We start from the raw sequence: 15,470 nt of genomic DNA, 5'->3' as shown, positions 1-15,470 counted from the left end.
AAAGTAGTACTTCCTCTGATTAGAAATATAAGTCGTCTAGGTCATCGATATAGACTAGAAGGTGAAACTTTGACTATCAATTTCTATAAAATTATATTATATTAAATAAAAAGAGTTATATATTACGAAATTATTTTTTACGAAATTATTTTTTACAAAGTAGTATCAACTTTATGTTGTAAATCTATGTAGATTTTTAACTATTGATGATCAAAGCTAAATGTTTGATTTAGGATAAATCTAAAACAACTTATATTTATGATCAGAGTAAGTACGATAATATAATGCAGGTCTACAACTCCCATACGGTGATTAGCGCAGCTTCAGACTGTTATGCAGATTTCCCCTGGCATGGTGCATCGATTCCACTTCTAAAATTTCTAGGATTGCTCTTCTCTTCTGACCCTTCTCTTCTGGCACAGATTACACCGAATCAGGATTACACTGAGTGACTGAACTGAAACACAAGGGAGCTCTCAAATCCAACCCTGAACCTGCATGATAGCTCTAGCTGTTTCATTGTCAAATCTTAACGTTCTGCACGCTAGGCAAAAACACGATGACCGGCGAATTATGATCGGTGACAAGGCCAGCTGGCCGCTCACTCACGGCGGCTGGCGGCTGCGATACGCAGCAGCAGTGCTCTGACCATCTCGGCTTTTGTATCAACCGGATGAGGGCTCACCACGACAAGGGACTTATGATTGTCTAAAATGATAATTATTGATGACAAGTTATAAGTGATATGTCACAATTTGATCTATCACTGATGACGACTAATTTAGATGGATTTATCACTGATGATGAATAATAGGTGACGGATTATAATTACGATTTATCAATTTTAATATAAATAATAAATTATATAACGATCCGTTGGTAATTTTATATATTCTTTATTTATTTTTCACATAGTGACTGAAGCATCACTCGACCTCGGGGCGGAACCAACCGAAAAAACCACCGGGGTTAGCTCCGTTAGACAACGGGGTTTTTCAATTGAATTTAGTAAATTTCGTCGGTGTCGATTGACCCCGACGCCAAGCTGTAGCTTCGCCATCCCGACCGGCCGACGCGATCATGATTTCTGCTCGAGTCACATCGCATGCCATGGCATGTCAGGTGCCCCACCATTACTCCTCATGACTCATGACTGCGTCTGCATGCCCACGCCACGACACGTACGTCCACACCGGCCGCCATTAACTCCTCCACCTCCACTTTCTTTGCAGTGAAGTCCATTGCCTAGCTAGCTGCTGCACTGCAACACGACCACAAGTGTTAGCTGCAGCATTGGCTGGCACCATCCATGGCCGGCGGCCTCCGGCAGTGGCGGCTGCTCCTCGGCGTGATGCTCGCGCTCACGGCGCCTGTTGTGGCGGCAGAAGGCGGAGGGGCGAGGGCGCCGGCGCTGTTCGTGTTCGGGGACTCGCTGATCGACAGCGGCAACAACAACAACCTGGCGTCGCTCGCCAAGGCCAATTACTTCCCCTACGGCATCGACTTCGCCGACGGGCCCACCGGACGGTTCTGCAACGGATACACCATCGTCGACGAGCTCGGTGAGCACGTTTGGCCTGTCTAGAGTTTCTGTGCTTCTTTCAGAGCTAGCTCGGTACGTCTTTCAGAGTTGAGGTACAGGTACATTTTCTGCATGATGTTGCTGACACCCATTAATATTTCTGAATGTGCTTAATTTCCTGCGACGGGTATGCTAAGAGCTTAATTTTCGAATATATATGTTGCTACAACAAGTAGGTCATACTTAGGATTTCTCATTCATTACTCCATCTGATAGGTACAGTATTATGCTTCCTAGAAACTTAGAACACTTGTCTTCAAGAAGTGTGGAGTGCAGATTAGGATGCAAGCCGTAGAGGACGTTCCTTAATATTATTTCTAGTTCATGAACCGAGCTATCTCTCGATGTGACGATAAAATTTAATAAAGCTTTCTTAATAAAAAAAACTAACCATCCAAAAAAGAGTTCTTGAGCTAAGCCGTAAGAACCTTAAGTTTCTGCCTACTTTATCAAACTATATTTATCTTGATACATACTTAGTCAAATTATAAGTATATTTAATATATAAAAATTATCCAACTAGATTTATATTTTAAAATATTTTCATACTATATTGGTTTTGTATCTATCAATTATGTATTTTATAAGAAAACAATGGTTAAAATCTAAATTTGAAGACCGAACTAAAACAAAATATCTCATAAATTTTTCTATTTTGAACGGAGGGAGTAATATTTTCCTGATACGAAGAAGCTCACCTCCGAAAAAGGGATCAGGTGCTCACCGTGCCAAGCTGCCAAGTGATATTGCTTCTTCCTCTTCAAAAAGGAAGAGATAATGTTGCTGTACTTGTTGTCCTATAGCACTCTCCACAGAGCATTGAATGAACACAGTTTTCAGTGGTCGAATCAATTCGCGTTTATGGGACACGGTCAAATGGCAGGCATGCAGCTCTGCCGACGGGAATCCCCTAACGGACATGTGAGGTCTGAGTTCCCATGTTAGCATCCGTGCAGTATGTTAGAGGAATCCTATCCGATCTCTGCTGCCACAGAGCAGAGCACAGATCAAATGGCATCTTCTGTTTGTAACTTCAGTTTCGTGATCGTGTAAGTTGACTTGAGTACTAGATTGTACCACTGCGGCCTGAAATTGTTGAAGGGAAATGGTACAGAGTTCATCAATCTAACTGGGACAAGTTCATGCTGAACAAAGCCAATTTGGCACATACAAATAGACGCATGCATGCATGTTAGGAGCCGAGCAGTTTGTGCAGGTTGGAAATTGTTGAAGGGAAATGGTAGAGAGATCATCGATGTAGCTGGGACAAGTTCATGCTGAACAAAGCCAATCTGACAAATGCAAATAGATGAATGCATGCATGCGTGTTAGGAGCCGAGCAATTTGTGTAGATTGGAAATCTGAAGATGATTCTGAGCAACGCTGGATCAACTGAAGCAATTGCTGTGTGTTTGTGACGTTTGCAGCTCAGCTGCTGGGGCTGCCCCTGGTGCCGCCCTACTCTCAGGTATCATCCGTCCAGCAGATCCTGCAGGGCGTCAACTACGCTTCCGCCGCCGCCGGGATCCTCGACGACAGCGGCCAAAACTTCGTAAGCAGCTATCAGCTTCCATTCCATCCATTCACCCTCTGTCTGTCTGCTCCTCCGGCAGCGATAAAATATAATGCACGTGCGCAGGTGGGGCGGATCCCGTTCAACCAGCAGATCAGCAACTTCGAGTCGACGGTGGCCCAGATCGCCGGCGCGGTCGGCGCGGCGGCGGCGGCCGGCAGGCTGGGGCGGTCCATCCTGTTCGTCGGGATGGGGAGCAACGACTACCTGAACAACTACCTCATGCCCAACTACGACACCAGGCGCCGGTACAACCCGCAGCAGTTCGCCGACCTCCTCGTCCGCCAGTACGCCTCCCAGCTCACCGTAAGAACCCGTCGTCATCGATCGCCATTGCCATTTTCACAATGTGTGTTTTTGCTGCAAATTAAGCACCTTCTGCTGTCTGATCGAAACACCCGGCCAATGCCAATGCGTGCGTGCAGAGGCTGTACAATGCCGGGGCGAGGAAGTTTGTGGTGGCCGGCGTGGGGTCGATGGGGTGCATCCCGAGCGTGCTGGCGCAGAGCCTCATGGGCCGGTGCTCGCAGGAGGTGAACGACCTCGTGCTGCCGTTCAACGCCAACGTGAGAGCGATGCTCGACGGCCTGAACGCCGACCTCCCCGGAGCCCGGTTCACGTACCTCGACAACTTCCGGGTGTTCCGAGCCATCCTCGGCGACCCAGCCTCCTTCGGTAATACAAGATGAGCCGGGTGACTTGCATCCATGGCTCCATAGTGATCTTTGCATCCATGTGTGCGTGCGTGCGTGCAGGGTTCAGCGTGGTGGACGAAGGGTGCTGCGGGATCGGGAGGAACGGCGGGCAGGTGACGTGCCTGCCGTTCATGCCGCCGTGCGCGGACCGGGAGCGCTACGTGTTCTGGGACGCGTACCACCCGACGGCGGCGGTCAACGTGATCATCGCCAATCAGGCGTTCCACGGCGGCGCCGACGTCGTCGCCCCCATCAACGTTCGCCAGCTTGCCAACCTCTGAAGATGATCAGAACCTAATCTGATCGATGATGCTACCTTTATTCTATTTTACTGAACAAAAGCTACGAGTAGTAAATTAACTAATAAACTGAGGCCACCATGATGTGAACCATACATGTAGTACAACACATACATGTGAGGCCAAACCTGTAATGCCTTCGTTTCGCAATAGCTAAAATCAATTGTGTGCAGCTCAACTTTTGAAACTCAGATCAATTTTTTAATAACAAAAGTATAACTTCCGATCTCTGCGCTAACAAGATCAATTACCTCCGGTATATTGTTTATCATATCGAAATCGCCGTTGTTCGCCCGCACCACTGCCACCGGCCACTGCTAGTCGCTGACGTGTCACGAGCTTTACTACGACAGATGATAAGCCAACACTGGAGCCAAGAACAAGAACCGACCCAGAGAGAAGCCATCTTCGTTAGGTGACATGCAGATCAAGCTGAATATATAGCTGATATATACTATAGTCCACTTCGGTTACAATTATATATATCAGCTTTTCTGATGCAACCACAGAAAAATCAATAGCTTATTGTTACTCCAATATATGCCATGTACTATATCAGATTCTTGTGTTACAAGAGGACACTAGGATGCTTGGGGTTGGAGTACTCTTTGTCTTTGATCTATTATATATATCAATTTGTATCGCGGGAATTTCATAGAAAACAGCTCAAATCCCTAAGAATGGATAGAATTCTTACGTTCCAAACGAAACGAGGCCTTACAGGTCGACGAAACATCGTAATTGCGAGATTATTCCGAGATATCCATGACATTCTGCAACGACTGCTGTAAGATATATACAATGTACAGTCCAATCAATCAGTAGATGGATAACTCACAACTTGCAGAAATGTTTTCCCCCTCAGTATCACTACTTCACTAGTGCTAATGATCACTTTCGGACCTCGCAAAGAGAAAACGTCTTTTTCCGGTGCCAGTGATTAAACCACTACATTGCAGAGCTTGTGGACTGAAATGTCTCATCAACTTATCTTACTGCCCTGCAATGCAAGACAAATACCTCGATCCTCTCTTGTAGTCTTGTACAAATTAAACCAATATACAAAGTGAGTAATGCTCGGTGACGCGCACTACGCAGGTCCACGAACTGAAGCACGCGTGCACTGCTCTCGTCTCGTGCGGTGAACAGGCAATGTCAACTCCAAGCTCTTATGATGGTTGATCAGTGCTAGCTGCCATTGGCAGGGCGGCTTGCTACACCTTCATGCACCGGCACTATTTTTTTTTCTTCCGATAAAGATGCACCAGCACTATGTGTACTGCAATCATGGATAGATAGATTGATATATCTGGAGAAGAATTTCACTTTCAATCCACTGCCTATTACTGAACTTTGAAGAATTTCACTTTCAATTCACTGCTTGTTACTGAACTTTTATTTGGGGGTCTGCCTATTACTGAACTATCATGGCAGGCATGCTTTCATTCAGCCGAACGGGAAGAGGAATAGATAGTGAGACACTTACGCTTGCGACGGCGACGGCAGGATGCGCCCGTCCACAAAACGATCCATCTCTCATCAGGACGAATCCGGCGACAACCCAATCATCCGCCAACACTCTCACGATCTTCAACTCCAGCAAAACAAAACGATCCATCTCTCATCAGGACGAATCCGGCAACAACCCAATCATCCGCCAACACTCCCACGATCTTCAATTCCAGCAAAAAGTTTCTTCAGTTTTGTATTGTACGAATTGGGCAGAGTATGATATATATTTTTTGTTTTTAGATAATAGAAATACAACTTCCGACCTCTACATTAATAAGACATCAGGACCTCCTGACGTTTTGGTGGTACTTCTATTATCTAAATAAAAAATGATGCATAATTTTATATGGCAATTGTTCATCATCATGTGTTGACTACTTGCCAGTAGCAAAATTCTTATGTTTCAGTTGCATGACGCTATAGGGCACTGTGGCGATGGTGAGTGATCTATCAGGCATGCAGTTCTTTTTGACTCCTGGAAGTAGGCCATTCTTGGTAAGATGATGGATCTCCTAGTGGCCAGGTTTTGGATTCATCCATGTAGTGCACTATAGCACTAGTACATGTTATATTGTATTTATATCATGTTGCGTATACAGTTCATAAAAAACAATAACAATTCGATGAATTATGTTGCGTTGGTGCATTATAAATAGCTGCTCCCGCTGCACTCGCCATATCAAGCAAGTGCTCACTCGCTCATCTTCTTCTTCTTCCTCTTCTCACTCGAGGTGAAGGAATAGTTAACACTGGTGTGAGCATGAGCGCGGCCAAGAACCTTGTCAGGCTCCTGATCGTCGTGCAGGTGGCCGCCGGCCTGGCAGGGGCGCCCGGCGTCGCCGCGCTCAGCATGGACTACTACGGCATGAGCTGCCCGTTCGCGGAGATGATCGTCCGCAGCGTCGTCGGCGAGGCGCTCATGAAGGACCCCACCCTCGCCGCCGGCCTCCTCAGGCTTCACTTCCATGACTGCTTCGTGCAGGTACTTTATATATACTCTGGTCTTTTGTTTGGCACGACCATGCATACGGCGATGCACGTGTGACGGTGTGCTGAACGATGAATCGTACGTGACGTGCTCACGTGCATGCATGTGTGGTGCATGCACATATGCAGGGCTGCGACGCGTCGGTTCTGCTGGACTCGACGGCGGGGAACACGGCGGAGAAGGACGCGCTGGCGAACAAGAGCCTGCGAGGGTACGAGGTCATCGACCGCATCAAGCAGATCATGGAGGCGCAGTGCCCTGGCATCGTCTCCTGTGCCGACATCATCGCGTTCGCCGCCAGGGACGCCGTGTTCATGGCGGGCGGGCCCTACTACGGCGTGCCCAATGGGCGGCGCGACGGGACCCGTTCCAGCGCCGCCGACACCATAGCCCTCCCGGCGCCGACCCTGAACGCGTCGACGCTCATCCAGATGTTCGGCTCGCACGGCCTCAACGCCCGGGACATGGTGGCGCTGTCGGGGGGCCACACGCTGGGCGTGGCCCACTGCGCGTCGTTCAAGAACCGGCTGCAGGGCGAGGCGGCGACGCTGGACGCGTCGCTGGCGTCGTCGCTGGGCGCCACCTGCGCCAACGGTGACTCCGCGACGGCGCCGTTCGACCGGACGAGCAACGCGTTCGACGGCGTGTACTTTCGGGAGCTGCAGTCGCGGCGGGGCCTGCTGAGCTCGGACCAGACGCTGTTCGAGTCGCCGGAGACGAGGGCGCTGGTGAACATGTTCGCGACGAACCAGGCCTACTTCTTCTTCGCTTTCCAGCAGGGGATGCTCAAGATGGGGCAGCTCGACCTCAAGGAGGGAACGCAGGGCGAGATCAGGAAGAGCTGCCGGGTCGTCAACTCCTACTAGACGAAGACTGCAAGCTAGCTACTATGTATTGTGGCCGATTGTGTCAGGAGAGTGTGTGCTTAATTATGTCTTGTAAAACTAGAAAAACAAAGCATGGCACTAAGCATATATATAATACATGTGCCCATGCATGCAAATTAGAGGCAGAACTTGATAAGGCGAAAGCAAATAATCCAATGATCTAGTATAACTATATAATGTTACAAATAAGTAAACGATCAAGGTTTTTAGCTTGTATAAAACCTCTGCTTCATCCGAGGTGTTCTACTGATTTTCTTTGTTACTTTTTAAGGGGATTCTTTTTTTTAGACCAAGAGGGTGTTTTACTAAACTTGAAATAACGAAAGCTGTCAGATATTTTTGGTTTATTTTTTAGAAGAATACGGTAGTTTTAATCATTCAAACGAAGTTTACATGGACATTGACAATACATGGAGGTTCATGGAGCCAACACATGGCGTGAAGTAAAGTACATGCATGCTTTGCTTTCTTTTTTTTTTCTAGACGAAGGAACATGTAACATCATGAGTTTCAAGCATATTAATTAATTATAAATTTCACTCTAAATTAATTTTTTTTATTAATTAAGCTAACTAAAGTCAGGGAAGTATGTGTATATATATGAGTGTATATATATCAGTGTGTATGTATATTCATATATGTAATTGGACTAAGTATTCTAAGTTGAGCCAAAATTTATTCCTAAACTAATCTCTGTATTGAATTAATTCACATACATTGGTTTATGATTTTTATAGTTCTTTGTGTGGAAATTTGAAATTGAATGTCTCTTAATTTCAAATCCATTCTTAGTTTCTATTTAGCTCAAATCCAAATTAAATTTGAATCCTCCCTCAAGAATCAAGATCCAGGTCCAAATCTCAATTCAAATATGTTTATTTGAATTGATATTAATCCAAATTTAAATACCTTAATTTGAATTTAAACCTGATTCCTTATTCCTTATTCCTTTTTCCTTTTTCTCTCTTCCCGGGCCAAACCTCTTTCCCTCCTCTCTCGCGTGGCCCACGGCACCGGCCCGACCTTCCTTTCCTCCCCCTCCTTCCTTCCCCGCGTTGGGCTGCGACTGCGCCGCTTAGCCCACTCGGCCTGCTCGCCCTCGCGTTGGACAGCACGCCCGTGCTCTCGCGAGCGTGGCGGTCCACGCGTTGCACATCGGTCAACCGCCCCACCCGCGCCTCTCCTTCCTCCTTCAGCGTGACGTCACGCCACTCGCCACTGCGACAGGCGCCTCCTCCGGGGAAAATATCCCCGACCGACCTTCACCTCTCCTGCTCTCTCCCTTCTCTCTTTGCCCATGCCGCGCTGCCCATACCTCTGCAAGCCGTAAGATGTTCGCGCTCTCCCCACGCGTGGATGACGCAGAGCGCCCACACCGCGGGAAATGCGGTGGGCGCTGCCCCGCCACCTCAGCGCCGACAACCGCGTGATGCCAACGCGCATGTTGCCTCTCCACTCACCTCTCTCCCTCTATAAATAGGGCCCCCGGTCTCCCTCCCTCCCTCCCTCCCTCCCTCTCTCTCTCTCTCTCTCTCTCTCTCTCTCTCTCTCCCTCTCTCTCTCCCTCCCTCCCTCTCTCTCTCTCTCTCTCTCTCTATCTCTCTCCGTTTTGCCATGCCACCTCGCTGCCATCGCCATTCACGCCACCACACCTCCGTCGTCGCCAATCCGTTGTCCACAAACCACTGAGGAGCTCCAGGGAGCCATCACCATCCCTGTACCACCGTCCGTTCGGCGGAAGCCTAACAGGAGGCCGTCTAAGCTGAAGCCGAGCCGTCCGCTGCTTCGACGCAGTTGCTCCGCCAACCGTCGTCCCATCTCTCGCCACCTCCGAGCGCGGTGAGCACCCCAGATCCCTAGCGCCCCCTCCTAGTAGCATGCAGGCGTCCCCGTAGTTCTTCCTCGCGCGTAGCCGCGCGTTTTGACCTTCCGCCGTCGTGTTGTGCTCGTCGCCAGCATGTTTGTGCTCTGTGTATGAGGCCGATCATCGTGCTGTGACGCCTAGGTTGGCACCTCCCAGCGCAGGGGAGGTGCTTCCCGATTTTGCCCGCACCGCTGCCCCCTCTTCGGCCAGCGTCTGGAATCGCTCTCGTCGTCGACCGCCGTCGATGAGCCCCCGACTGAATTCCCCGTCGCGTATAGATCCCTGGCGTGGACTTCCCGTTGTGAAACCCTCACCAAAGCGTGTCGTCGGCGAGCATTCCGACGCGGCTCTACCGTAATTCCTCACCACCGGCCGCTTTCCCTCTCCCCGCCGCCGCTCACGCGGACCGGCCACAAGCCATGGCTCGGCCTGGCTGTGTGGGCCACGGCTCGGCTCTATCGTGTTTGTCCACTAGGCCGACCCAGCCGCCAAAGGTCGCACCCCCATGAGCTGGCCTAGCTCCCGTAGCCCACTAGCCACTAGCCCAAAGCTTGGCCCGGTCCATTCAGGCCCGAACTAGCCCAATCTAGGCCCATCTTGGCCCACTTGTTAATGTTCAGGTGGGTCCCACCAAACCACTATTCATATGGACCCAGGCTATTGTTCAATGGGCCCCACCTATGAATAGTGCTATTTCATAATTTCTCAATTTAATTTTAGATTAAATCTTTCAGGAGGCATAACTTCTCCGTTCTAGCTCCGATTTCGACGATTCTTTCGTCGAAATTCATCTAAAATTGAGACCTACTCATATGTCACATTGTGATATCCATTAGGACTCATTTGACTTTCAATTTAGTGTTATTTGATTCTTCTCAAGTATAGCCGTTATTGATCATAGTCGTAATTGCAGAGCAACCAGAGTTCTACGAGTGCTGCACAGGAAGCATCAGAAGCGAGGAGGATCCTGACTACAACCAAGACTTTAAAGAGAATTTCAGAGAAGGCAAGTCCTATCTCTTTGATCATATTGAACCTATATTTTCAACTAATCTACATGATCAATTAAAACTGGACTTATATCGCATGTGTTACGTAATACGCTTTTACAAACTGCTTATAATAGTTAATCTTATTAAACACTTACCATGCTATAAATGTTATCATTCAAAATACATATCACCTTAGGATTACCTATTATTATCTATATTAATAACAAACGACGTCTTGATATCTAGTATACTTAGGATTGAATAAGTCTCCTCGAAGACATCGTTTCTAAAAACACCTCTCCTTAGAGATAAGATTACTCTTATCAATGATAACTCATATGCCATGAATGTTATCATTTAAAATACATATCACCTTAGGATTACCTATTATTATCTATATTAATAACAAACGACGGATTGATATATAGTATGTTTAGGATTGAATATGTCTCCTCGAAGACATCGTTTCTAAAAACACCTCTCCTCGGATATAAGATTATTGTTATCAATGATAACTCATATGCCATGAATCCTTGATGGCTATGAATTTTGTGTTAGTTGTGAAATCCTTGATGTCATGTAGGATGTGGAGGGTGATATATAAAAATGGGTGAAAACTGTTTTGGCGGGGGCAGGTGGAGTAGTACTCTGGATAAGGATGCTCCTGGGCACTTGATTCACCTATATGGTGTTCAGGCCAGAAGATACCTACCCTGGTCACTTAAGGATCAAGTCTTGCGCCGTCATGCTTAGCCACCCCCATGCAACCATGTGTCCTGAATTGGCAGGGCATAAGTTTTCTTTTACCAAGACTGAGTTGAGCATAATACTAGGAGACTGAGAGCAACAAGCGATCAAGTGTCCATCTGTGTCTGAAGGTTTCAAGAACCGGTCTAAGCTTAAAAAGTGAGCTGGCCTTCAGTATATGGCCTCTGGGACTTGGGGTGTCTCATAGAAAAGCCTGGTATGAAAGGTGTTTAGAGGGTCTCGGTATGATTCGCTCATCCGCTTGCAATGGTTGAAGGGTGAGCATATCGCGTGGGTACAATGTATAATCTCTACATAGTGTAAATCTATTCGAATAGCCGTGTTCGCGGTCATGGACATATGAAGGCATGGTCACGCTTGAGTAGACTCCGGGTGCGTGTGTTTTGATGAATGAGTGTGTAATACTAGAGGTACACCAGATGTGATAATAGGGATTGTGGAGTGAGGCGTAGTCCCTCTTAGGACTGAAAAACCTCATATAAAGCTTATTACCTAGTTTAAAACTATTTAAATGTCTTTAAAGTCAATAATAAATGATACAATTGAATACCTGCAGAAACCGCTCAATGCTTAAAACTAAGCCGTAAAGTTTTATCCTTGAATTACCCATTTATGCACCTATCAACACCTTGAAGTACTATAGGGCTTGTTGAGTACCTTTCGTACTCACCCTTGCTGTCATTTAGATGAGGAAGCATACGCTGCCAACGCCCGAGGCGAAGGCAAGGATGAAGAGTAGTCATAGAAGTCGCGTTCGCATCCTAGTTGCTTGTGGCTTGGGTCTTTGCTTCCCGCTGTGCTTTTGTTGGCTGTTTGGCCAGGTTTATATTATATTATATGGTTTGTAACCTTAATACTTATATATGAAGTTTAGCTGTGATACTACAACTGTTATCTAGTGCGTATCAGCTACTTAATCCAGGGACTGATACAGGAGGCACAGGAGATCCCGGGTTCAGGGTCTTACACATGCTTTGCTAGATTACAAGCGTCTGAATTGGATTCCTAGCTGTTAACATGAAAAGTTGCTATGCCAAACACTGAGCACCTCGTATGCAATCTGTAGCATCACACGCAGGGTGTTCAGCAATGGAGATAACTATTGCGTTTTTGCGGCAACGAGCTACCACTTTACGAGTAAACCGACAAATGATAACTAACCCAGCGAGTAGCACCTTGGAAACTCAGTCTGTCACTACGTCGATAGATCTTCGTCAGCAAATTGCACCTCATAAGAGACCCTATCAGGGCACGGTCAGCTGATGACTTGTCCTTGGTTGTCGAGATCAAGAACGAGTAGCAGGAGGAGTAATAAGAAGAAGGAACGTAATTACAGGAGCTAGGTAGACAAATAGTAGATGCATATTGGTATTTGATCGATTGTTGGATATTTTAATCGACCATGACCCTCTTATATTTAAAGAGTGACAAGTCTTAGCCATACATGATTAAGACTCCTAATTCAAATCGAACAAGACTTACATATATGATTCAGCTATAACACATAAGTTCAAATTTTCTATAACTAACATATCTTTCCTATTCAACCATATAAATTCTCATATATCTATCAGAGTGTCCTTTATTGCAGTTCGACTACTTTTCGATTTGAACATCAGTCCGTATCAACTGGTCGTGGTCGGGGCTATTGTTCACTGGTCGGGTACCATTCATCTGATCGAATGTACTATTTATCTAATTGATGGTATTGATCGCTACAATGAGCACTATATATACAAAATCTTGTCATCAACGCTAGCCTTGGTGGCAAAAGATTCTCATAGGCTTCGATCTCATTAATTCAAAATGGTATAGTACGGGCACTTGGTAATTGTTTGATGTCCATCACTTCTAAGCAGTCCAAAGCCACACAAACATTGCTTAATATTTGCTATATGCAGCAAGGCCATGGTTTTGGTCATTGCAGCCCATGGTTTTGAGCGTGGAACTTTTTCATATTTTAACTCATTATAAACTAATGGCTTTTAAATAAATCCCTTACCAACTAAATTTCTAAGATCTGGGCCTTTTCGTCATGCCATCGTAGGTGTGAGTGGCACGACAACGCTGCCACGTTATAAACTTGACATGATAAATTATGGTAGGAGTGGAAGGGTCAGTACAAACCTATTGGATGGGTTCGGACCTTCCATGTGATGATGCTGTTAGTCTCCTCTTTGCAGCTTGCTCTAGCATCGTCATCGACAACAGTGATGAACTGTCCTTCTGGCACTCTGCCTGGCTGCAACGGCAACGACCCAATTGCAAGGACGTGGCACCGATAATCTTCACGATGTCACGAAACAAACAATGTTCGCTCCGTGAAGCAGTCACAGGAAATCTTTGGTTCCCCAATCTAACGCAACTATGCGACATCTCCGGGCAGTTTATTCATGAGTTCATAATCCTTTGGGGCAATGTAAATCGGTTACAGCTTCGCCCCGGTACCCAAGATGACATCATGTGGAAATTTACAATGGACGGAGAGTACTCCGACTGCATCGGTCTACAACGCCTAATTTTTCGGTTCCGTGGGGATGGACTTTCAACTCATCATCTGAAAACTATGGAGGGCGTTAAAATGAAAATTCTTTGACTGACTGGCCATCCAAAATAGGATTTAGATCTCGCATAGGCTTGCCACCAGGGGAAGGCCACACGCCCCATTTTGTTCGATTTGTAGAAAGGAACTAGAGTCGAATCATCACTTGTTCGCGACTTGCAAATCCAACCTTGCGCGATAGACTTCACAATCGGCTCTAGAGCTAGGCTTTAGGTAGGACTGTCAAAAAGGCTCAAAACTCGTGAGCTACTCAAGTTTTACTCACTTTACGCTCGATTCGAGTTCGGTTCGATCTCAAAACGAGTTAAACTTGAGCGTGGGCCAAGTCTCACGAGCCTCACAAGCTCGAGCTCGAATAGCTCGATAAAGCTCGAGTTAATGAGTATTGCGATTTTTATGTAATTTTGCTACCCTGCCAAGTCTATACTTTTCTTATGTATCGCTAAAGCCTTTAGTCGAAAGAGACGTTGCAAGGATTAGAAGGAAGGGATCATCCTCATGCTTACCTATTTGGCATAATGTTTGTTTTATCTATATTAACATAACTCTTGTTTCTCGAGATTTCTTTTGTTATCGAGCTTAGACGAGCCGAATTCAAGCCTACTCGAGCCGAGCTTGAGCCCATCCCAAGCTTGGTCGCTATCGTAGACTCGCTCGAGTTCGGCTTGATCTTTTATTGAACTCGAGCCTGACAGCAAGCCCACTCAAATTCGGCTTGTTGACAACCCTAGCTCTTGGTTTGCTACCCTCTCAACTCTTCAATGGTGGACTGCCATGGTGATGGGGTCCAACCATCCCCAAAAAAAAGTCTAAGATCTCTTATCATTCTGACAACTTGGGAAATTTGAAATGAGCGAAAATGAGCCTACACTTAGGCTGCCTATTTCGAGAATGTTGTTTGTATCTCCTTTGCTTCTGGGCGTAACTTCTTCTTGTTAATATAGCAGGCAGCTCTCCTACCGGTTTATTTTAAAAAGTTAGTTGGCAGGGATGATTTTTAGAAAATTCTCCAGCGTGCTGGGCTGTGGATGCGGCAGCCCAGTCATCGATCAAAGAAAAACTACACCGCTGCTGGACGCAGGCCGAGTGAAATGAAATGGTGTCCGCGGAGCACGATCGGCCGAGCCGTTTCGTGACGATTGGTCGAGGCCCATTATTCGATTCCGGGTTGGGCTGGGCCTGTTGTTGAGTGGTGCCTGCCTATTGTTGACTCTTATGTTTTCACGAAAAAAATAAAAACACATCGACTCTTAGACCACGCCTCGCGGAAGAAAATCCCGGATTTTTGTTTTAATAGTTTTTTTTACGGTTTCCGTCACGAAGGGATTTTCAAATTATTCCATTCAGGATAGAATTCTCTCTCATTTCCTTTCGTAATTCCTCTTAAAGAGAAACCGTTGGAAATGAGAGAAAATAAAGGGAATAAAAACGGGAAAGGGAATCGAGAAGTAATCGAAATGAAAGGAATAAATATAGTTGGAGATGATCTTATTTCTCAGTGGATGCTCTCAATAAACCCAAAAAAAAAAACTCTGTGGATGGATGATGATCATTGTTATGCGCAGAGTATGGCTCGTCATGAAATGGACACGCACCCAGTACCTGTTTAAACTCTTGTCCTGCACTTTGGTGACATCCATCCATCTCGAATAGAACCCGATTCCAGAATCCAGAAATGAACGCTACAGTTTCTTTGTGGAGATCGAATCCACGGTAATCTCACTTGTTACGATATGTTCATTTTACT

At 46.4% G+C, this 15,470-nt stretch overlaps 2 protein-coding genes across 2 annotated transcripts; both read left to right on the top strand.

Moving 5' to 3' along the window:
* The first annotated feature begins 1,268 nt into the window (after window positions 1-1,268).
* Window positions 1,269-4,212, top strand: LOC133896360 (GDSL esterase/lipase At1g71691-like). Its single transcript, XM_062336949.1, has 5 exons — window positions 1,269-1,562; window positions 3,010-3,134; window positions 3,222-3,461; window positions 3,581-3,830; window positions 3,911-4,212. The coding sequence occupies exons 1-5, from the start codon at window positions 1,310-1,312 to the stop codon at window positions 4,129-4,131; spliced, it is 1,089 nt and encodes a 362-aa protein (XP_062192933.1). The 5' UTR covers window positions 1,269-1,309; the 3' UTR covers window positions 4,132-4,212.
* Window positions 4,213-6,327: 2,115 nt separating this feature from the next.
* On the top strand, window positions 6,328-7,733 carry LOC133895616 (peroxidase 47-like). Its single transcript, XM_062336067.1, has 2 exons — window positions 6,328-6,643; window positions 6,778-7,733. The coding sequence occupies exons 1-2, from the start codon at window positions 6,422-6,424 to the stop codon at window positions 7,513-7,515; spliced, it is 960 nt and encodes a 319-aa protein (XP_062192051.1). The 5' UTR covers window positions 6,328-6,421; the 3' UTR covers window positions 7,516-7,733.
* Window positions 7,734-15,470: the final 7,737 nt, after the last annotated feature.

The sequence above is a fragment of the Phragmites australis genome, chromosome 16, assembly GCF_958298935.1.
Source record: "Phragmites australis chromosome 16, lpPhrAust1.1, whole genome shotgun sequence".
Classification (NCBI taxonomy): Eukaryota; Viridiplantae; Streptophyta; class Magnoliopsida; order Poales; family Poaceae; genus Phragmites; species Phragmites australis.
This window is presented reverse-complemented; position numbering and strand designations above follow the sequence as displayed.